This window comes from Peromyscus maniculatus, chromosome 15, assembly GCF_049852395.1.
Source record: "Peromyscus maniculatus bairdii isolate BWxNUB_F1_BW_parent chromosome 15, HU_Pman_BW_mat_3.1, whole genome shotgun sequence".
In the NCBI taxonomy this organism is placed as follows: domain Eukaryota; kingdom Metazoa; phylum Chordata; class Mammalia; order Rodentia; family Cricetidae; genus Peromyscus; species Peromyscus maniculatus.
In genome coordinates, this window is record NC_134866.1 from 37,039,672 (window position 1) to 37,062,596 (window position 22,925).

General features: G+C 39.5%; 1 protein-coding gene across 1 annotated transcript in view; it reads right to left on the reverse strand.

Annotated features, from left to right (window-relative positions):
* Positions 1 to 20,183, reverse strand: part of Fgf10 (fibroblast growth factor 10) — a 77,585-nt gene extending 57,402 nt beyond the window's left edge. The window contains exon 1 of the mRNA XM_006983586.4: positions 19,251 to 20,183. Coding sequence (XP_006983648.1) covers positions 19,251 to 19,590 — 340 coding nt within the window. The 5' untranslated portion in view covers positions 19,591 to 20,183. The remainder of the gene's footprint in view (positions 1 to 19,250) is intronic.
* Positions 20,184 to 22,925: the final 2,742 nt, after the last annotated feature.

The following is a 22,925-nucleotide window of genomic DNA, read 5'->3' on the forward strand; positions in this document are numbered from 1 at the left end:
CCTAATAAAAATCATGTACACTGCTGGGCGGTGGTGGCACACACCTTTAATCCCAGCACTTGGGAGGCAGAGCCAGGTGGATCTCTGTGAGTTCTAGGCCAGCCTGGTCTAGAGAGCGAGATCCAAGAGGAGCACCAAAACTACACAGAGAAACTCTGACTCGGAAAAAAAAAGCATATACACATAAGTTCTCAAAACTGACCTTCTTGACAAATTGTGCAAATTGTGCAAATATCCACAGAGATAAAAAGTTACAATAACACATAAAGAATCCCTTGCTGATTAAAACTGAAGTAATAGAGCCTGCACATGGTTCCACGACATCCTTTGGGAAGCCACAATTATCTGTCATATCTAAGTGAAGACAGGTGTATTACTGAGTTCTGCCTTTGTTTTGACTGAGAAATAAGAGCTTAGCAATTTATTCCAAGGTCTGTATTTATCTCTTATTCCACTTCATTAAAAAGTCAATGTTTTTCCCAGCCCTTGGGAGGCAGAGGCAGGCAGATACCTGTGAGTTGGAGGCTAGCCTGGTCTACAGAGCAAGTTCTAGGACAGCCAGGGCTATACAGTGAAACTCTGTCTCAAAAAAAGATTTTATTGATTATTATAATTGTGTGTGTGCAAGTGTGCAAACAATGGGAGGGGCATGTGTGCCACAGAACATGTGTGTAGGTCAGAGGTCAACTTTGTGGAGATGGTACTCTCCTGCCTTTACTTGATGGACCATCTTACTGGCTGTCCCTTTTAAAATGTAACTTAATTAAATGTATCATTACTATTGTGCAGGCTTGCGTGGCTGTGTGTGTACACCAGTGGAGGTCAGAAAATAGAAGGCAACTTTCAGAGGCAGATTTTCTCCTTTAGCTTTTTTTTTTTTTTTTTTTTTTTTTTTTTTTTTTTGGTTTTTCGAGACAGGGTTTCTCTGTGTAGCTTTGCGCCTTTCCTGGGACTCACTTGGTAGCCCAGGCTGGCCTCGAACTCACAGAGATCCGCCTGGCTCTGCCTCCCGAGTGCTGGGATTAAAGGCGTGCGCCACCACCGCCCGGCCTCTCCTTTAGCTTTTATATGTTGCAACATCTCTTCAGCCAAAGCATCACCATTGCTGGTAAGGATTCAACTGGTAGAGCACTAGTCTAACATACAGGAAGCTCTGACTTTGATTCCTAACACTATGTCCGTTCATCTTGGTAATAGATGCTTGTAATCTCATCACTTTTGGCCAAGTGTCTTATAAGACAATACAAGTTATAACAAATAATGACTCCTCCATGCAGTCTGTGGGGACCATGAAAAACCCAAGCCTTCTCCTCTAGGTTTGTGAGACTAATGAATTATGGTCAATGTCAGTAGCTCCGGTGCTCAGCTGAATGAATTCTAACTATCCTTATTAAATTACTTTACTGCCTATAGTACAGGGAAAAATGTAAATACATAAAGGAAAAAAAAGATGATCTGAGGTGTGCTACCTGTTGTTAATTCTTTATTAGCAATCTTGGATTCATATTCTTTGTGACTTTACAGAAGTTATTCCCAGGAGGAACACAGGCTCTAAGTCTTGTATGAGGTCAACTTTGTCAGTATAAAGAAATGTCATATATATTCGAAGTGAAGCTATCGTTTATATACTCACGAAACACCCCAGATGAACAGAGTAAATTTTGTTTGTTTGTTTGTTTGACCATGGTGCCAATCCTATTTATTTGAGGAAAAAAATGCATACAGGAAGTAAACTTCAATTCTCACAATAAAAAGAAAGAATTTCTCACATCACAGTGGTGGTCTCCAAATGGTCCACAAGACTAAGGAATGACTAAGTTTCAAAGACAGCACACAGAGAAGCTGCAGCCCCTGGCTGGTATTCCTTCTTACTACTTCTAGCTTTTGGAACTTGTTCTTCAATCCCAAATGGTCACTTGGAGAGCTAAGGTGCTGGAAGAAGTTTCAGGGTCAGAGGAACATGCGCAGAAAATTCCTGCGGCTTCAAAATCGAAGTTGGGAAAATCCCCAAACCTCTAAAGTTTGTTTACACAGTGTCATCTGGGGCAGCGTCTCCAGTTCTTACTCATAAACAGCGGTGGCAGAGCACGCTGACATGGTGAGGATACAGACAGTTCGAGAAGAGGGTCACGTTTTCCTCTCCCTCCTCCCAGCTCTAGCACACACACACTTAGACTAGAGTGCACTGAAAACTGACCTAATCTCAGCTCTATCAGAAAACCTCTTTCAGTAAGCAAGGAGCAGAGGAACGCCAGCATCTGTTTTAACTTACGTTAAGAATTACTTCCCTTTTATAGAACATACTGGCACTTTCTCTCTCTCTCTCCAGAATATACGCAAAAATGGAAAGTGTGCCAACATGGGAAGTGTGCACGAAGATTTTTCTGCCAATTCTTCAAGTTATCCTAAACTCCAAACTACTTAGCCACTCCTGGGATTACCTTTCTTAAAGGTTGGTTGGTATAATGAAATCAGGTGAGGCTGTTTATTGAAGTTCAGATTACTGTGTGTGAATCTGTTTTGTCCCCCACTCCACCCATGAATTAAGATTCATAATTTGCATTTGCAAACTTCCACTGATTCATTTTGGTCATGTGGTCTACTCTACAAATGTAAGTTTGAGAAATGCCAATTATTACCCTTTATTACTATAACATAGTTCCAATTTGGCTTTCCTGCTTTAAAACACTTTTTTAAAATGTGTATTAGAAGCAATATTATAGATTATTAAGAGTAATGAGTAAGGACAAGATCTAAATGAGAAAACCCAACTGACTTTGGTAGCCATTTTACCGCTGAGAAAAAATTTAGAAATTGTCATAGAGACTTGAATTACCTTATCCTGTATTACTGTTTTTGGAGCATAAAACTGAAGTGCTGCATTAAAAGTAATTCTGGGTTGTATCTCGTACCTAGCTCTTTTGTACCACAATGTTATTCGTAAATGTATTCACCCCTTCCAACTCTCTCTACCATTATCTCTTTTCTCAAATTTCTATAAGAAACCCTACCTAATAAGGAGTGGTAAAGAGGAAAGGTAGGAGCTGTGGAGTCAGCCTCAACTTGGGGAAGATTCTGCTGTCTTAAGACTGGATAATAAAATCATTGTTTTCTGTCTGTGAATTCTATAGCTTCTATTGTAATGAGAGAAACTAATTTATTTAAGAGCAAATGTTGTAGAATCATACTGCTTTTCTAGACCCTATAAGTTCAAGTAATATGAACATGTATGATAAGCTTCAGAAGAACTGTAGTATTATGAAAGCATCTTGAGATAGGGCAGGTTTAAATGTAGTCTATCATTTTTAGTTTTATGCACTTTGGCATATTGAGTAGAAGAAATGATTAATTTTAAAAAGAACAAATGCATAGTAACTTCAGCTAACTCTTTTAACGTTGAGGACATTCTTCAAAAAGTACTACTTACTGGCATTTTAATTGCATTAATTGTGTAATTTAAAACATTTTTCTTTTATTTTATGTGAATGAGTTTTTTGCCTGCCTGTATATCTGTGTACCAGGTACATACCTGGTACACAGAAGGCTATCAGACATTATACAGTCCTCTGGAGTTATAGATGGTTGTATGCCACCATGTCAGTGCTGGGATTTTCAGGACAGAGAGGACTCTGGGAAGAAGAAGGTCAGAGATGTGGAGAGTCACCAGCCAGGCACGGAGGAAGCAGGAAAGCAGCATGGTCAGTACAGGGTAAAGATAATAAAGTCACAAGGCAGAAAGCAAATTAATAGAAATGGGTCAATATAAGTCATAAGAGCTAGCTATAAACAAGCCTAAGCTATCGGCCAAGCTTTCATAATTAATAAGAAGTGTGCATGTGGTTATTGGGGAGCTGGCGGGCTGGCAGGTGGGACAGAAAACTCAACCTACATCTTCCAGTTACAAAGAGGACTTTTTGAATAGGAAGGGTTTCAATGGAGTTAGCAAGCATCTTAAGAGAACTAATCTTGGAATCATTCAAGAGAATCCCTTCAACCCAGCCAACCTGAGTTTACAGTGCTGCAAAAACAGACCACCTTGGGTGTTCAGATTCTGCATTGAACAAGCAAAGCTTTTTAAAATTGTAGCAACATAAAGACTACAAGAGCATAAACAAACAACAACAACAAAAACTCACAGTTTTAGAAAAACTCACCGTGTCTTAGAATCATGTAATCATTTGGCAGATGTAAGGTACCATTCTGAGCCCTGTGTTTGCTAGGTATTTTTACATATATTTTTCTAACTGAATCTTTACAGAAAGGCTGAGGAAGCAGAAACATCCAGGTATCTTACTCATCCAGTTAAGAAGTAGATGAACTATTGTAATATATATGTATTTGACTCCATGCTCAGTGCTATCTACCATAAGATACAACTTTGCTTGTTTGTTCTTAATTTGGTCCATATAAGGCTGCCATAGTTGACTGTAACAAATTGCCATACATTTGGTAGCTTAAAACAGCTGCAATTTGTTATCTCACAGTTTTGGGTACTGTAAATCCAGTATCAGAGTATCAGTTTCCCAGGGCTGAAATGAAGGTGCTGGCAGCTACAGTCCTGCTCAAAGCCCTCCAGAGGAGCGTCTATCCAATGCCTCCTGCAGCTTCTGGATCCACCATTATTTTTCCCTCCTGGCCCATCTGCTGTATTCAAAGGCAACAGTGCAGAATCTTCAAATCTCCGCATTTCTGCCTTGCATGTATGAATCTAATCTCCTTCAGCCTTCTCTTTTTGGATTATTTCTGGTGACATTTGGGGTCTACCTGAATAATCTTAATAATATCATCTTATTAAGATAATATCACCTGTTATTTCTGGGTGCCTATTATCTAACCTTTTCAAGACTCTGGTCCCCACCCTTTCCCCCCCCAAAAAAAATACCAATTACATGCATTCCATATGTATACTTGCAAGAGATAATCATCCCTCCAAAGTTTCCATCAATTATAGCATAATATCTTGAAACTCAAATGCTAGTCGTTCAAATATCTCCAATTTCATACTTTAAATAACATGATTCATCCCAAGACAAAATTATTCTCTACCAATGTTTCTATATAATCAGAACACAAGTAATTCGTTCTCAAATGCAATGGTCAAAAGGGCATAGGACAGTGGCTATGGACAGGACAATTCCCCAAAGAGGATAATGAAGGAGGAAAGGGGTCCTCCACAGTCCCAAGCAATTTCAGTCCCAGCAGGGCTTTATTTTTATTTTATTTTATTTTTTTTAGTTTGAAAACAATTCTCTTTGGTTTGCAGGTCCAGATTCCAGCCCTACAGTTAGAGGATTATTGCCCGTGTACTCAAAGAGTTGAGTTTGTACACAAGACTGTGATCACAGTGACCTTTCTTTTAATTTTTAAGATACTATGTGAAAAACTTTTATTCAGTTTATTACCCCTTCCTGTCCATAGAATTTGTGGGACACCTGACAATCTTACCTCATCTTGCCTTTTTTTTTTTATCCCATCTTAATACAAAGTGGCAGTTTCTGATGATTTAACATTCTCAAAATCATTGTGGGCCTTTTACATGAATCATGGAGAACCCTCATTAACATACCTCAGTCAATCTCATTACTAAGCCTAGCTACTATTGGAATGGCACAAATGTCACCTCTAAGAATACCCTAAAGTTGTTCAGCAGTGCCTTGGGCCTGCTCTTTCTAAAAGTGAGTCTCCTAGTTTAAGATACTTTGCAACTGAAAACATTGAGATTTTCCTAAGTCATCAAACACTTTCTCTACTGAGCAGGCTTTCTCTTCACTTTATCCTCTTTCTCTTGAATTTTACCATAGCAGCAAGAAAAGAGGCTGTCCTTCCACATTAGCCTTTGGGATGTCCCTGAATAATCAAATTTACCACTTACAAATTGAACTGCCTCCACTCAACAATAACCTGTCCCCGGTTTCCAATAACACACTCCTTGCTGTTTTTCCCCCCCAGGCTTTCACAAGAAGCACTGGTATCACTCCTGTTTTCATCTATACAAGTTTATTAAGGGATGGATATTCATTCCTAGGTTATTTAGGCTTTACTGTGTTCTTGTCTTCCACGTTTGAACCAGAATGTCTCTAATGCTCATGTTTCTACCAGGCATCTGTTTCAAAACAATCTAGGCATTTTTAAAATACATGTCTGAAAATTCTTCCATTTTATGCCCAGTGTCCAATTCCATAGTCAGTTTTACATTTCTAGTCATTTCTTGTAGCAGCCTTCTATTTTGCATGTCAAAAACTTATGGTTTCTGTAACAAAAGACTATAGTGATGGCTATTTTAGTGTAAATGTATTATTTCACTGCCCTAGGGAGCAGATGTCTGATATCCGTATCAGTTTCAGAGGATCTACATCATGGGATCAGAGGGATCAAGTTCTTTTGTGGCTTCCAGAAGGGAAATCTGCTCTTCCCCTAGTCCAGCTACAGGATCTTCTGCATTTCCTCATTAGAACATTGGTGACAGCATATAGGGTCCATATGGCTAAAGAGAGGTAATGTCCCATCTTCTATAAAAATTTTACTGAAACTCTACAATAAAAAGTTGTATCCATAGAACTTAAGGATTAGGACCTGATGTCTATGAGTGACTACTGTTTTAACATGTTTATCTACTATATTCCAGTAGAGGTATGCTTCTGTTCCTTAATCCATGAGATGAGTGTACCAAGCTAAAATTGTTTAATGATGATTTAGCTCAATTCGGTGGCACTCGTTTTATAGATAAGTCTCTGAGGCCAAGATAAAGTAAATGACCTGTTTAAGATCTCACAGTAAATGTTTTGACACAACCAAGACTACATGCCACATCCTGTTACTTCCACTGTTTGCAGGACATTATTCTTTTCCTCCAAAGGAATTGCTAAGAATTTCTCATTTCTTAATATCCGCCATATTATCCAAGAACAAAAATAAATAGCTTGAAATCAGAAACAACTCTTATCAGCAGCAAGAATTTTAAAGGGGAGGAAATTCATTATTAATGTCCACAGAATACAATAAGAAGATCTTATAAAAGTGAGTAATTATGAAAAAATGATTAATTTCATACTAACACAATTTTAATTCAGAGATTGGGATGAAATTATGTATTGCAGAGTCAAATAACTAACAATGACCCTTCAATGTATTTTCCTATTTCTCAGAATTGGAAAATAGCCGAATGGAAGTGTATGAGATCTTTTGCACCAATCCCTCCTTTGCAAAGTACAAAGTACAAAGAATATCAATCATGCTTTCCATAACATATGACCTACCCCCAAAAGTCTCAATGCCTTGACTAAGGTTATAAAGTTAGAATGATTAATTTGTTTAATAACAAATGTGGAGAAAACTGATTATATACGCCAGGTACTGAATTAAGAGCTTACATCAAAGGTCAGTGAGACAGTGTGCACCCACAACAACTTTCCCAATCTGAATGAAACCGGAAGTAAACAGTGAATAATCAGGTGTAAAATTGTATTATGACACGTGGAATAGGGTTCTGTAGGCATCGGGGTGGTCAGAAAAGCATCTAGAGACGGCACCCTGACTAAAATCTGGAAGGAAGGAGAGTCAGTAATGAGGATAAAGGACACCATTCCAGGGACATCTCATACCTTCTAAAAGTATGAACACAGAGATTAGGAACTTGAGGAGCAAAATCAACCTGAGATGTCTGTAATGAGGACATAGAAATAAATATGCCCGGGGGTGAATGGGGAGAAAAGAACACGAAATGCTGAGACAAGGACACTGGAAAACAATCAGAATACGCATTAGGTAACTGGCTTTTGTGGAGGTGCACCTTCCATAGCCCAAAGATGGGGAGTGCTCTGTAACAGAATAATTTAAAATAGAACAAGGTACTGCTAACAAGCAGTCCAGAAGAAAAGGTAGATAGTGGGACTGCTTCAGGAAAACCAATATTTTTCAGGTAGACTACTCTATCTGGTGAAATTTGATAGTGACTCCTGCTAACTCATGTATCTTCAAGCTGGACACAACTTTCAGGTTTAATTTTTCTCATCCTGGAATAGTACTGGGTAATGAAGACTATCTTACTTTTATATGATTATTACCATTTTGAGGATCAGCTGATGGAAACAGTGAAATGTTTTGTAAAATATAAAATGAAGTTAGATAGTGTACTATCAATGTTATACCTAATTTAAGAATCTTACCTGACTCAGGGATCTTCCTAGATAATGGATAATCAGTAACAATACAAGTTAGCCATCTCATCAAATACTGCTGAGAGCCAACACCTCTGAGCTCTGTGCAGGATCCTATGTTTACAATTTATATTTTCAGCTACCTTTGTAAATCTATGAACAGACCTTTGTATCAATAATGAGGCTGATTATTAGTAACATACTTCTCATAGATACATAAATGAAGCCTTGGGTAGTAACTTGGCCAAGATCATCACACTGCCATGAAATTTCAGAATTCAGATTCTTTACCCAAAAGTCTGACTCCAAAGCACACAGTTTCTTTGCTGCATGTCATTCAATATAAGGACCCATCTCCTTGTTTGTTTAAAAAATACTGCAGTATTTCATTTGCAGGAGAATAAACTGTAGGCTAATTTGTTTCTTTCTCTGATCACCTATATCAAGTAAGTCTAAGACAATTTGCAAGAATAACAAATGCTCAACCTGGCAGTGTAGAGTGACATCCATTAGTTTTACTGTGGAATCTGCTGCTAAGGATACAACCCCTTCTCGGCTTTCCACAGATTAAGAACTTTTAAAGCTGCTCATATTTTAAAATTTAAGCTAATGACCACCTGACATATCAAGATCTACTTCATGTCCCCAGTTAAAAGAAATTGTTTTGAGTTTTTTTCCTTTTAAATCCAGCTAGAATTTCTTGCTATTAACTATATTTTCATTATGCCAATTATAATTCTACATAATGATTTTTTTCAAATGTTTTTCAGCTTTCTTTCTGTGTTTTTCTTTACTTTGTAGAGTCAATGAGGGGGGTAGAGAGATGGCTTCGTGGTTAACAGCACTTGTTGATCTTGCAGAGAACCTGGCTTCAATTCCTAGCACCCACATGGTGGCTCATCATAACTCCAGTTCCCAGAAATCCAACAGCTTCTTCTGATCTCTTCGGGCACCAGGCATGCACATGGTGCACATACATATTATATGCAAGCAAGACATCCACATACATCAAATAAACCTAAAAAAATAAAATTAACTGGGGATGGTGTTAAAAGTGAAGAAGGTCAGTTTTAAACCAAACGCATGTTCAGGTGATATTTTGATAGAAAAACTGAGACCCTAAAATGTAGGGCTACTTCACACTTGCTTCTTCTGTGACAACAAGTTCCAATGTTTTCTGCACCAACTAGCCTGTGCACCATTCCACTCTGTTGCTATGCTGTTTCCTGAACACCTTGTTTTCGGTTGTGGATGCGCATGCTCCAGTGTCATCTTTTAGGGGATTCTGCTCTTGTCTGTTCTTCTGTGCCATGCCCTGCTGGAGTCCCTTCTTAACTGTGATCTAATGTCATCATTCTCCCTTGGAGGTAGTGATTGCTACTCTCGCCATTCTGCACCGCTTCTCGGCTCTGAGTTTAGATTGTGTTCTATCATCTTTCAGCTCCCTGGGATGAGCTCTTGTCTCCGGAATGAAAACTTGTAAGGAAGGAGCCCAAGAGGTCGCAGTAAAAGGGGCAACAAATGAAAGCCAGAGCACAATATCGGTGATAATCCCATACAAAACCGGATCATAGCGACATATGATGTGGCTTAAAACATTGAATGTCAGAAGAAATTGTTACTTTTCTCTTGTTGACTTTCGTCCCATAGTCTTTCTTCATTTCTCCATGCGACCTGTTTTGGGCCAATGGTTTTTCTCCTTTTGTAAAATCTGCTGTAGCTTGAGTCCTTCAAGACATTTATTATCCTTTGATCATTATTCTTAGCTCTCCTCCCAAGCCATCTTTTTTATGTTCAAATACCAGCTAACAATCTCTTGAAAGGCCCCTACTCTTCACTCACATTGAAGAATACTATGAATATCACAATTCAAGTTAAATTTCAGATGATTCTTATGGTGCCTCAAATCATCTTTTTTCAGTGTTAGTGTGGCTAATTTCCATTTTAAGAAATAATAATCAGGTTTTTTTTTCTTGAAAAAGATGGAAGTATCATATTCATTTTAAAATATTATATCCACTTGATGAAGACTTAATATATACCACATAATATTAAGCTGTGTCCCTGTATCAACTCCCATTTCTATGACTTTTGGTCAAGCCCAGCCTCACTGTATCTTCACCTAGCTTCCTGCACTTTCCTTACCCCCACCTCTCCAGGTCCTTCCATAGCCAGCAGGATCAGAAGAGTCCCTGTATTTTCTATTCAGGTTCCTACTCATCGCTCTTAGCTCTCACTCTAGCATTCTCAATGTCTTCATTTAGTCGTCCGCTTGACACTGGCAGCTCAGTGTTAGCTCCATGAGAGCAGAATCATTTCTCGACATTCTCAAACACGGAATCTTCTCAGTACTGGCCACAATACCCGACACAAAATAATGAGTTCCTATTTCTGTTAAATGAGTTAAATAGTGAGGGGATTCTCTATTTCCATCTTTATCAGGCAGGGGAAAAAAAGGTCAGTTAATATCCTTGTTTTTCCTGATGACACCTTGCACAGAGCTACACACTCTTGTCTTGCAATATGCACCCAAGCCTGTGACTCCTCAGTCCACTCTCGCTCTAGACCCATATTTAACTACTTTGAGTCAAAGGCTGTGCCTTTCTCATTCCATCATTAAGGTCTGGTTTCTTTAGCAAGACTTGGGTCTAAGCTTTCTTTCTGCTGATACACAGACTATTAATGACCTCTGTGGGATTCTTCTTAGGTCACAGGTTCTCATTTCAGCTAATTTAACATCCAGTTGAATGCCAGGAGTTGCGTTATAGTTTCTTGTCAGTTCAGCCCTTTTGCAGTTCAGTGCTACTCATTGGCCTGAACTCTATCCTGGGAGTTAAAACTCTTGTCTTCATCACTCCAGGAAATCCCCTACCCACTTCTCGGAGTGTATATCTACATATTCTGGGTCCTCTTATCCTTTTCTTCCAGCTTCTAGAATTTTCATTACACATTTTGCATTGTCTTTCTGGCTGGTTGGATGCCTGCTTTATAAATGTAAAGCTCTCCTGTATTTTTGTTCATCAGGCTTTAATATTATAATCTGATTGTCCTCTTCACCACACCCTCCACATCTATGCCATCATATAATTCTAGAGATACAGTCTAAAAATGCCCAGGAAATCTAATAAGTATTGCTTCTAATATTGTTACAAAAATTTCTACCTTTAGATGTATATAGGTCATGGGTTGCCACATTTGCCTTATTATAGATTATTAAATGTTCCTTTAATTTTAATGGTAAATTGGTACCTTAAAATTTGGGAAACAACTGAAAAAGAAGATCAACCTTTAGTTATTAGTACAGTAACAGATACATTTAATGCAAATAAATAGACAGATTCTGTTTATAAAACAAATAATTCTAATTTAGCAGGCAGTCACCAAAGGTGCTCTCTTGGAAGAAGAATGTAAATAGACTTACATATTGTTGGAGATTCTAACCATTGTCTGCATTTCAAAATGTCGCTCACAGAGATCTATATGTCTGTGTTTGGTTAAGCAGAAGTACAAATGTGTGTGTGTGTGTGTGTGTGTGTGTGTGTGTGTGTGTGTGTGTTTGCAATAACCAGAATTAACAGAGACATGGACTTTGTTTTTAAAAGCATATACATTTGCCAAAGCTATACAAAAGAGTGTGATAATCTTTGTGACATTTTGAAAGTTGAAATTATGAAATAGCTCTGAACCAGTATTGATTTTCACCTACAGTTTGGGAAAAAAAACATTTATTCCTAAATTATCTTTACTTCCTCTTATACAAGTTCAGGACAAGAAATGATGGCAGGAAAGGTAGTGAAGTAGCTAGGCAGTACTACAAGTTCAAATAAAGTTAAAAAAAAAACATAAAACAAAACCACAGAAATGGGTATGGGTACAGAGTGTAAGCTGGAAATTAAATATAGAATGATATCCATCTAGGACTTTGCCCTCTTCAGTAGAGGCAGAGCTTAAAACACCTGGCCTGGAGGCTGTGACAGAAGGAGGAGCTGGTGATTCAGTAGAATGAGGCTCCTGGTACCATGTGTCCAATTTAAACTGATGAAGTTCTTGTGCATTGAATACAAACTATCTACGCCTGAAACTATGTGTCAGTGCTTCTGGCCCTGAATATCACCTGGGGTGCTAAGTGACTATTTATTTGGCTTCAGAGATGTGCATTAGTTTAAATACCTGGAAAAATAAATTAAAAACAAACAAACAAAAATGGAAGAGAAAATAATAGGAGAGGCAATAAACCAATTAGGGTTCACGATGTTTCAAAAATAGAGTTGTCCTAGCACACCCCCAAACAGAACTACTAGTTGTAATTGAGCCTTGAGTTGAGTTGTAATGCTTCAGATAGCAAGTTATTCTCAACATAAGAGTGAGACTTAAGAAAAATTAAGACTAAAACAATTATGCTTATCAAGACAGTGAGCATTCTAAAAGGTACCTGAAAGAGAGTCATAACTTATCTGAGGTATAAGATGGCTTTTAAACAAGTCCTTTATCTTTCAGTTAACCCAAACTGAAGAATTAGGTTATAGTTATTGTGGAATTATTAGGTTTGCCTAGTTAATTTAATTATTTAGAGTTTAGGGTACATCCGTTTAATCAAGGCATTCCCTTCTATTAGGCTTAGTTGGGTAATAAATTAACATATTCATCACATCATGCATTGCAGGAAGCATGCCAAATGTCTGAAAGTTCCTCATTATTGGTAATCCACATACTGACAGGTTAGGTATAGGTAAAGGTAGACAGATTTGGGCAGAAGAATTATTAGGTGAACTATACAATGAGGTAATGCTGTACTGCCAGCACTATGAATCTATCAAATGGTAATTGGATGCACGTGTTAGCAGCAGTAGAAAGTCACTGTCCAGTTATCCACCTTACATGGGAATCTACTCTGAGTGTCTTCTTTGATTTATTGTTCCAATTAGAACACAATGTTCAAAGAAAGAACACCAGTGGCCTGATTTAAAAGCAAAGAACCTTGACAGCCATTATTTTGTGGGTGACCTGGTAGATACTGTGACCATTTCTATTAATAAAAGAAATCTGTTAAAATTAAGGTCTTACTTTAAAAATATTCTATATAATACTAAAAATTTGAATTCATCAATTCAGTATCAGATGTAACTGGTGGATCCTAAGATTCAACTATATTTCCTTCTTCTGACTTTGAAGACACACCTTTATATTATTTTTTGTTGTACCCATTGTCTGTTAGAGGTAAAAGGCACTTTGGGAGAAAATGTGCTGATATTAGAAAGTCGATATCTTAAATCTGAAAAAAAATTGAAAAAATTGTCAAGTGGTAAATATAGAAGATCTTAAGTAATTGTGATATTTACCTTGTAAGATTAAGATACATCTGTATGAAGGACTTGAAATAAAATGAAATTGTTATATCTCTAAACTGTTAGAAAACTGTATGAAAATGCATGAACAGGGATCTATATTCCATCCCATTGTAAAACTACAAGAGGTTTTTAACTTCTTCAAGGGAAATGCTAATATTTTACTTATATAAAGCAAACCTCAACTATTAATGTTGACAAATGTTGGAACAGTCATAGTAAAACTGCCATCTGAATAACTATTCGTTACAAAGTTCAGAGAATTAATGTTAAAATAGATTAAAATCACTTTGAATACACATATGTTCTCTTCCTTTGGAAGGATAATAAATATCATTTGCACCATAATTTTTGATAAGCATATGGACATTAAGGGTTGGAAAAGATGTAGATAGATATTCATAGGCAGCTCATAAATGTGAGGAACGCTAGTTCCATTTTAAATGAGCTGTCAACCCTTTTCCCAGCATTTTAGTTTGTGGAAAGGTAGACATTTGGATAATAAATGGGGTTTCCCTCTGAACATTAAAGTAATTGTATAGGAATTTAAAGAATCTATTCATGTTCTTTGCGAGCTATTTAATTTCTAAGGAAACATACTAGATAGAATAAGAGTTTATGTTATAAGCTGTTAGTGACAATGTAGAAGAAAATGTGCAGACAATAGACTTTGATTTAGTAGGACCCTTCTTTAAAAAAAATATGTGTTTAAATACCATTTTGGAGACACACGCTTTTAAAGAATGATCTGTACCTTCAGGTACCAGGTTACTGGCATTCCCAAGACCTAGAGTTTGGTGTCTAAATTCTCCTCCTCCCATACTAGCATGTTATTCCAGCCAACTGGTTTGTTGAGTTCTTCTAGGAGGTGGTTATAAATCAGGTTTATGAAGAGGGAACTCTCCAATTGTGCATTTTAATGGATTTATGATAAAGCCATCAAAGCGGCGGGTCCACATGGTGTAAATGCAGTGAAGGTAACAGAACGGTGTCACGTAAACTAAATACAGTGCCTTCCACCTTCATAAATCCTCTCGGTTGATGAGTCAACGCTTCTGGTTATAAATTTTTCAAGCAAATTCTAGAAAGAACCACAATTGTAAATAAGACACCAGCGGAAGCCATAAATTGCCCATAGGATTCCCCACACACACTAGAAAACTCTCGAGTGTTCATTAGGAAACAATACTGTAGTTTCTTCTTCTCCCAATTACTATTTTTTTAACTTCCTTCAATAATAAACTGAATTCCTGATTAAAAACTAATAAAGCAATCCTTTATTGCTATGTTTAGCATTACAATCTATGATTTTTATGTGGCAAAATATCGTTTTGATTTACAGATTTATTTTACAGCCTCACTACCTCTAGCTTTAGGTCTCTATAATGTCACTTTTTTTTAGAGTCATGTGTTAGAAGTTCCTGCAACAGCCTAAGCTCCCATAGGTATTTACAATCAAATTATTTTATTGCACGTGGGAACGGTTAAGCATTTGGCCCTCAGCTGTAAACCATTACTATATACAATGACATTCATGGATTTTCTTAAATAGTCATGTATTCCTAATGACCTCTGTTAACATAAGTGAGATTGATGTATGTGTACCTTGTGTGTGTCCATGAGCAATTATATTTCCAAACATAATATCAAGAGAGAGCCCTGACCTGGATGAGATGCTAATATAGTCTGATACCATGTGGCCACCTGCACCGATTATTTCTAATAGTTTCTTTTCTTACCATGGTCATTTTACTTCTCTTCCAATTAAGACTGAAATCTCTTAGTGTTCACAGCAAAAGGCAACATGAGTTTTAAATGACTCGTTTTTAGGATGTTAGGAGTGTCTTGGTCTAATACACTGGTATTCATGTTCGGATTAGCAGAGAGCTACATCATACAAGGAGAGATAACCAGATAAGGTCAGATTTGCAATATGCTTTTATCACTTTCCAGTTGAGTGACTGGTAACTTTACTTCTTCCAACCTTGATTTTTGTATTTTAAAATATATATATATATATATATATATATATATATATAGTTTTATCAAAGCTATGCAACTATTATGAGTACTATGTTGGATACATATTTAAAGAGATGGATTGCATGCTCTATATTCCTTGTCTCTCATACTCTTTTCTCAGAAAGGCCCATAAGCTCTGGGACCCTGTATTGGGAACATCCGTTTAGCTGCCTTTAGTTTGGGGTATACATTTTCCTTTCCCTAGATTCTTCTTTTCTTCAAGTGGCAGCCATGGGAGAAGCTCACAGCTGTTTTACTCATGTCCAGAAATAAGTCAACCAGTCCCATTTGCAAGGGGACCTAACAGCTGTATCCAGCCTTTCTAGGAGGTCAGAAGCAGAGCTGAGTGGTAATGTTTCAAGGGCAAAGCTCTAGATGTAAGGAATGATAAAACAAAACCTAAATGAGCCTGCACATATCTAGTGACAGATATGCCATAGCTAGTCTCAATTTTTCAAGCTCCCTTAGTCCTCTAGCAGAAGAAACATAATTCACCCCAACTCTCTTGATTCTACTCCCATATAATAGCAAAGAGCAAAGAAAACACACACCCCTGCCTCACCCCACCCCACCCTCCCCCCCCTTCTAAAGAAAAAAGCTTTAGTAATCACTCAAGTTGAGAAGAGTTTCTTCAACACATGTCGCACTTTCATATCTACTCAAAACAGGGTGTTAGCTTTGCAGGATGAAGTTTAAAAAAATCATTTTGCAATAATTATGAGTGAGTTCCTTTCTTCCCTTTTGTTGGCATGTGGCTGGGAATGAGCCAGTGAAACAGCTGTTTAATTACCCAAGGCATAACAAACATACAACCCCTTAGGTAAGCTGTGATGATATTCCAGCAGCAAGAATACCAGGGTCAAACATAACAAAGAAAATCAGTCTTCAAATAAGCAAATCTCAACAGAACATCTTTGTGTATTGAGACTAATTAATATCTTGTTTAGGAAAATGGTCCCCAAATGTGGCTTTTGGATAAGGAACTGGCACTCTTCAGAGGCTAGAGATCCTAATATTTAACAGGCTACTATTTGGTGGGCTGACTGGATGGTTACCCTGTGGGTGTGGCAAATGTTTCTTATGTGCCATTAGGCAACATTTAAACAGTATCTAAATGATACCATGTATTTCAGCTGAATCAGTCCAGCTGGAAATGATAGCTACATTCTGATTACTGGGCCACATGTGAAATTAAGGCCTTTTCAATCTGTACTTTTCACTTACTATGTTTTGATATACATGTTCTTGGAAAGCTTAATTAGTTATGGTTTGACAATATTTAGCAATATAACCACCCCCTTCCCTTTTAAACCATTAATTAAAACAGTCTCCTTATATTATATATTTAGCTTTTAATTTCAAAAGAGACTATTAGTAATTACCATATTTTATCCCACAAAAGAGATAATGTCTATTTTTTAATGTTCGGATGGAAATTTGCTGTACTTGTTTATGCAATAAAAGTTGCATAATTTTCTCATTTGGGATAGTTCATATTGTAAAAATAAAACTCAATGTGTTCCCTGGGAGTCATTTCACTAAGTAGTTCATGGCACAGGGATCATTATTTTACAAAATAGTCATCTGAGTATCATAAACTAAAATATCTGCAGGTTGATCATTACATCACATTAAAAAAAAAAACCACTTAAAACGGAGTAACAGCAAGATCAAGTTATTATCAAAATGTTAAAAAGAAGAAAGTAAGCCCAAGGTTCAAACTCAGACATTTTGTTCATTTTCTTCATGTTTTCCATATGAACTAAAGAAATTCAGCCCACGGGAATTTAAAAAGAGAAAACGCTGCAGCCCAGTGTGGAGGTAGGTTCTTCCTTTAACTTGGCACCACTATTGGATTTTATTTTCGAGGTAGGCAAAAATATTAAATGAGGATCAGCAAACCATAAAGGTTCTCTATAGGACAGTATCTATAGCACTCGAGGGGCAAGAGACTTTTAAGGAAAAGAAATCATCATTAAAGACACCATTTCAGCTACTGTCTAAGCACCAGAATGGAATATATTCACATATGCAATAAGATATTTAATATTTCCAGTACTAAACCTAACATAGATTACTTCACATGCTTCTCTGGAGGTATTGCTTATAAACATGTTGCTAATTTTAATGAGCAACTAAGATGAAGGCAGCTGAAGACACACAAAAGTTAATGTTGGATGTTTGTGAATCCCCCAAGAAGAAAACTAAGTCTTCCTTCATGTAATCTTTATTGAAAAATAAAATGCTAAACTCTGGTCAGTTATCATTTTCATCAGTACCTGATACACTCTGAGTAAAAAAAAATCTGAAATGTGTGACTCACACATTTCAGTGTGCTGGCCAGTGTATGCTTGGAATTCCCAAAGAACTAACAAAAAACGTTCCCCTTGAAAGGTGACTTGGAATTTACCAAAGAGATAAAGCCAAGCATGCGGTCATTAAAGATGTTTAAATGTCATTGTCTACTGTCTTCAGTGTGCCATTACAGAGCCTTGGGAATCCCTTCAAATAGCAATCAAAAGAGGATGAATAAGTCTCAGCCCATGAAAGTAACCAGGAAAGGAAGCCAACAGAATAATCTGGCTTGCCTGGATTGGTTCAAGAAGAGACATGGTATCCACCTCTTCCCTCCTCATTCTTCCTCCCCTTACTCAGCGCCCCCCGCCCCCCGCCGCCCCAAGACAGGACGATGGAAAGAAAGACCAGAGAGAAGGGAAGAAGGAGAGAAAAAGATACAAGGATCCCCTGCAGAATGTGTGCTGGGGAGACAAACCGCGCCCTATGGGATGGAGTCTTGGAAACAGAACTTAGGCTTTTGCTTTGAAAATAAAAGAATGACAATGAAATTTGTGTGAGGTCTGTGTGACTCCAGTCCCAGATGTTTACAATGCTGTAGTACTATGCCTCTGCAATATGAGAGGTTTCAGAAGAAACAGTCCAACAAGACACCACAAAGCCGAGCGCATATGCCATTTGACAATGCAGACATGAGCGTCATGTTACCAAGAGAGCAGGCAGGCAGGAGACAAACAGCAGCGGGTACTGCCCGACGAGGACGAGCTAACTTCATGGACTTCCATCACTCAAACCAAACGGAGGGGCCCAAAAGGAGAAAAATAATCAAAACTTGGAAAAGAAAAAACAAACAAACAAACAACTCTTTCGGCTTCTATGGAGAAGTGGTGGGGCAAAAGATGGGGGGGGGGGAAGACGGTGGAAGTGACTCTTCTTCCTTAAACTTCCCATAAAGCCCCTATAATTGACAGTGGATAATTATTTTCAGCTTTAGGAGCCGGTCCCAAAACTCTTAAGATTGCCAGCGAAAAGAAACAAAATGTGTTTACTTGAGCCATTTCCAGAAGGGAGGGAAAGGAGACCTTTGGATGAGATGGGGGTGGGGGTGGGGGTTGTATTGGAGACAGAATGGAGCATCTCCTAGAAGCAAGAACTCGAGGGCATCAGGAGCGTGAGTGACAAACTAGAGAAATGGAGAACAGGGTGGCGAGGGATGTGGAGGAAGCTTGTGTGGTGGAAGGAACCGTGTGGCACAATGTATGCTCGGGAGGGGGCTGATTTAGTGTGAAAGTATTCCACTTCATCATTTTACAGGGGTTGGGGACATAAATATTTAGCTGGCCACATCTGGAACAGATTCTGCCCCCCCCACGTCCCCGCGTGGGGTGGGGGTGGATAATTGGAAAGAGAGGAGCACGCATTTGTTACTTACTGTACGGACAGTTTTCCTTCTTGGTCCCGCTGACCTTTCCATTCTTCTCAATCTTGAGAAAGTACTTGGTGAAGGAGAACAGCTTTCTCCAGCGGACATCTCCTTGGAGGTGATTGTAGCTCCGCACATGCCTCCCCGCACTGGAAGGAGAGGACAAGGAGGAGGAGGAAGAAGAGGAGGAGGAAGAGGAGTTGGTGGCCTCCGGTGACACCATGTCCTGACCAGGAGCTTGGCAGGTGACAGGGACGGAAGACACCAAGAAGAGCAACAAGAAGCAGCAACAGCGGCTCGGCAGGTGGGGAAAGGCTGAGGCACAATGTGTCAGTATCCATTTCCACATTGTACTGAAACTCTCGGCTCTGGAAATTGTCTCATCAGAAGGAACATACTGGAAGGGTAAGACCTGGTGCGAGGCAAAGAGACAGCTGGAGGTGGTGGCTACTGGTTAGCTCCCTCCGGGTACGGATCTGGCCAGAAGCGAATACACCAACATCCATAACTCCTCGGAAGGGCCGGCTGCCTGTCCTCGCTCCGTTCTCAGATCCGCTGCCTGTGTCTCTCCCGTCCGTGGGTGAACAGTGGACGTGGGTGGCCGCAGTAGTAGGAACTGGTGGTGTCGGTCACCAGCGCTCTCCGCTCCCCACCCCGGGGGTTACTTTGTTCTCTTCTTCACTCCTTTCTTCACCATGTTAGATGCAAAAGAGGTCTGAAAAACAGATGACAGCCCGGTGAAGAAAACCCAAAGTGGGTGGGGTGGGGGTGCGGGAAGACATCTGCGCCCCTCTGCGGTTGGCACCTTCTGGTCCTTCTCTGCAGAGTCCCAGCCTGCTGGCCACTTAAAAAGTGTGTCTCTTTGGAGTTGTCAGAACTGGAGGCAGCTGCCCAGGCGCGGTTGTTTTCTTCTCCTTCTTCTTCCTTTCTCTTTTTGGTGGTGCCTGTTGATGAGAAGTCTCCCGAAAGCCACTTCTTGTTTGGGGGGCGGCTGGCGGCTGGCGGCTGGTGTTTTGTTTGGCTCTAACCCTCCACCTCCAAGTCCCTTGGAAAGCCGCTTGTAAACAGGTTGAAGCCTGGAGTCTAAATGTCAGTGCTTTTCAGCCAGAGGTGGGCTCTAACTCTGCTGGTCAAACCTCATTTGCAGGGGTGGAGAAGGCGGGGGAGGGGGTCAAACGGCGGTGGGACATCTGAAACCCTAAGCTGCTGGGAACGCCAGGGAAAAGGGAAGGGGGGGGAAGGGGCCGAGGGAGGCGCGCGCGGGGAGGGGGGGTGCGGGGGGGGTGCCTGGGCGCGAGGAGTGTGCGATGCCTTTGCTCTGAGCTGGGGGCTGCGGGTCCCTTCCTCGCAGCCTCTGTGGGCGCAGCCGCCCCGCAGCCTGCAGCTCCAGCTAATTGCTGCTCCGGCGTCCTGTGCTAGCAGCGCTGGCCACCACCAGCGCGAGCTGTCCGCGTGCGTTCCGAATTTTGCTGCCCTCCGGCGGGAACCACTCCCCTCCCGGGAACCCCTTGCTCATTTGTTTTCCAGTGTAGTTTTCTTTTTCTTTCTTTCTCCCCCCGCGCACCACCCCCTGCACCCCACCCCGGGCCGTGAAAATAGAGTTTGGAGCCTGGCTTTTGTGTGTGTATGCGATTCTCCGCTCCAGGTCCCAGAAGCAGGGAAGAGGGCTGGGGAAAGAGCAGTAGAGGATGCTCAGGAGAAACTCTCCCCAACAGTAGATTATAAACTGATAGGAGCTGGAGAAAAGGGAGACATAATGAGCTGCTTCGTTTCCTCCTCTCCTGCCAGCTTCCAAGGAGGTCTCGGGTTTTAATGAATCATTGATTTCTCGCTTCCGTTGCTGAAGTAAAAAGTTCACACTTTGGCCCTCTCTGTCTTTTTAAGCTCAGGGAGATTTATCGTCACCCTTAAACATCGCCTCTCTCTTGGCGTAAATGAAATCAGGGACCCAAGTTACTGATTTCTAATTGCTAACACGAGTCCTTTACAGAATCAGGCACGGACTTCAAAGCCTATGCACTTTCCTGCGATCGCAGATTTTATCACAAAGTTTAACCAAATCCCCTGCTGCCTGTTTTCTTCTCGACTCAATTTCCTTTGCATTTTACCATAAAGAGGAGGGTCCCTCCCCCCAGCCTCACATTTAATGTTTAAAGGGCTCTATTTTACAATGCAGCTTCACTACCTACAAATCTTCCACTCACACTCTAGTACACACCAACCCCCAACTCTACCAAGGCTCACACAACCCAGCTCTCAACCCAGAAGCAGACATAAGTCAGTCCAAGACCAGGAAACTGTTGTCCAGAATCAGAAGGTTCACCCACAGAAGGAAACACCGTGATAAGCCATTCCTACCTGAGTGTGATAGAGTTCTGAGTCCCAGAGGATCACTTCTTTAAGAAAATAGCTAAACTAGGGAAGGACTGCCTGGAAGGAATGCATGAACATATATTACTCTGTTCCATGAGGCAGTTGGACATCTGTGTTCTGTCTAAGCAAAACAAATTGTCAATACCTTACAGCTTTCCACTTAGGGAAGTGGCAGTATCACATGGTTCTCAACCTAATAGGCTGCATGAGATGCAGACATTTCAAGGTGAACCTGAGAGTTAGACAACTTGCAACAGTGATTCAGAAAGAATTTGCAAAAGGAGCTTGCACACACAAGCCAGAAATACTGTTGTGAGCATTCGGCTTCAGTCTTCATTTGGGACCTGGGGAAAGAAAATTAAAATTTAAAAGTCCTAGAGATGAGCGCTGTCAACGATTGGCCAAATACATTTTAGGGACTTGTTGAGTGGCTTGAATGTATGCTCTTATATTTTCCTGTGTGTTTAGTGCCTTTGAAATGGAACTACTTAATACCAGAATCAGGGTTTTAATTGCATTATTTATAACTCATTGCAATGTTTATTCAAAAGATTTCAGCAATGTGACAAACATCACAGCAGATTTCTAACTTTAATATAATTAACTGATTTCTGTAGCTATTAATTGAAAAGTTAAGCAAATAAAGAGCATGCGTCAAAGAAGTCTTGCTTCTTTAATTAAAGTATGGATATTGAAAAATGAGCCCACAGTGCTAATTTCAATTTCCGATTTCACAGTTTTATACCTGAACAGACAAATGTGTGAAAGAGTAGATAATTTCTAAGGGATTTAAGTTTCATTCTCATAGAAAGAAGAATTCAAATGTTTGAATTGACAACTAATTGAAACTACATTTAAAAAATGTTTGATGGAACCATACAATAAAGATTCTTTTGTGAAAAATTATGAAACACAGGAAGTAATTAGTTTGGGGTTTCTTTACACTGGGCACCAACACTATTGATGCCAACTTGAGTGGTGGTTTTTTTTTTTTTTTTTTAATTCACACCAGACACTCATTCAACCCAATATACCTCTCTCTCTCTCCTACACACACACACACACACACACACACACACACACACACACACACACTACCTTTTTGTTCCAGTAGAAGCTATTCAGATCTTCTAGCTAAAAGTTTTACTTGAATTCTATCTAAAATGAGGAGAAAGTCATTCTCAAAACTGTCCTGTGAAAACTTGCCTGCAGAAGGTGTGGTGTTTGAGAACCCGGGAGTCCCTTTGCCTCTCCTCTGCAGAGCATTGATGACAGGGGGACATTTACTAAACTGCCCAAAGGAGAAGCTGA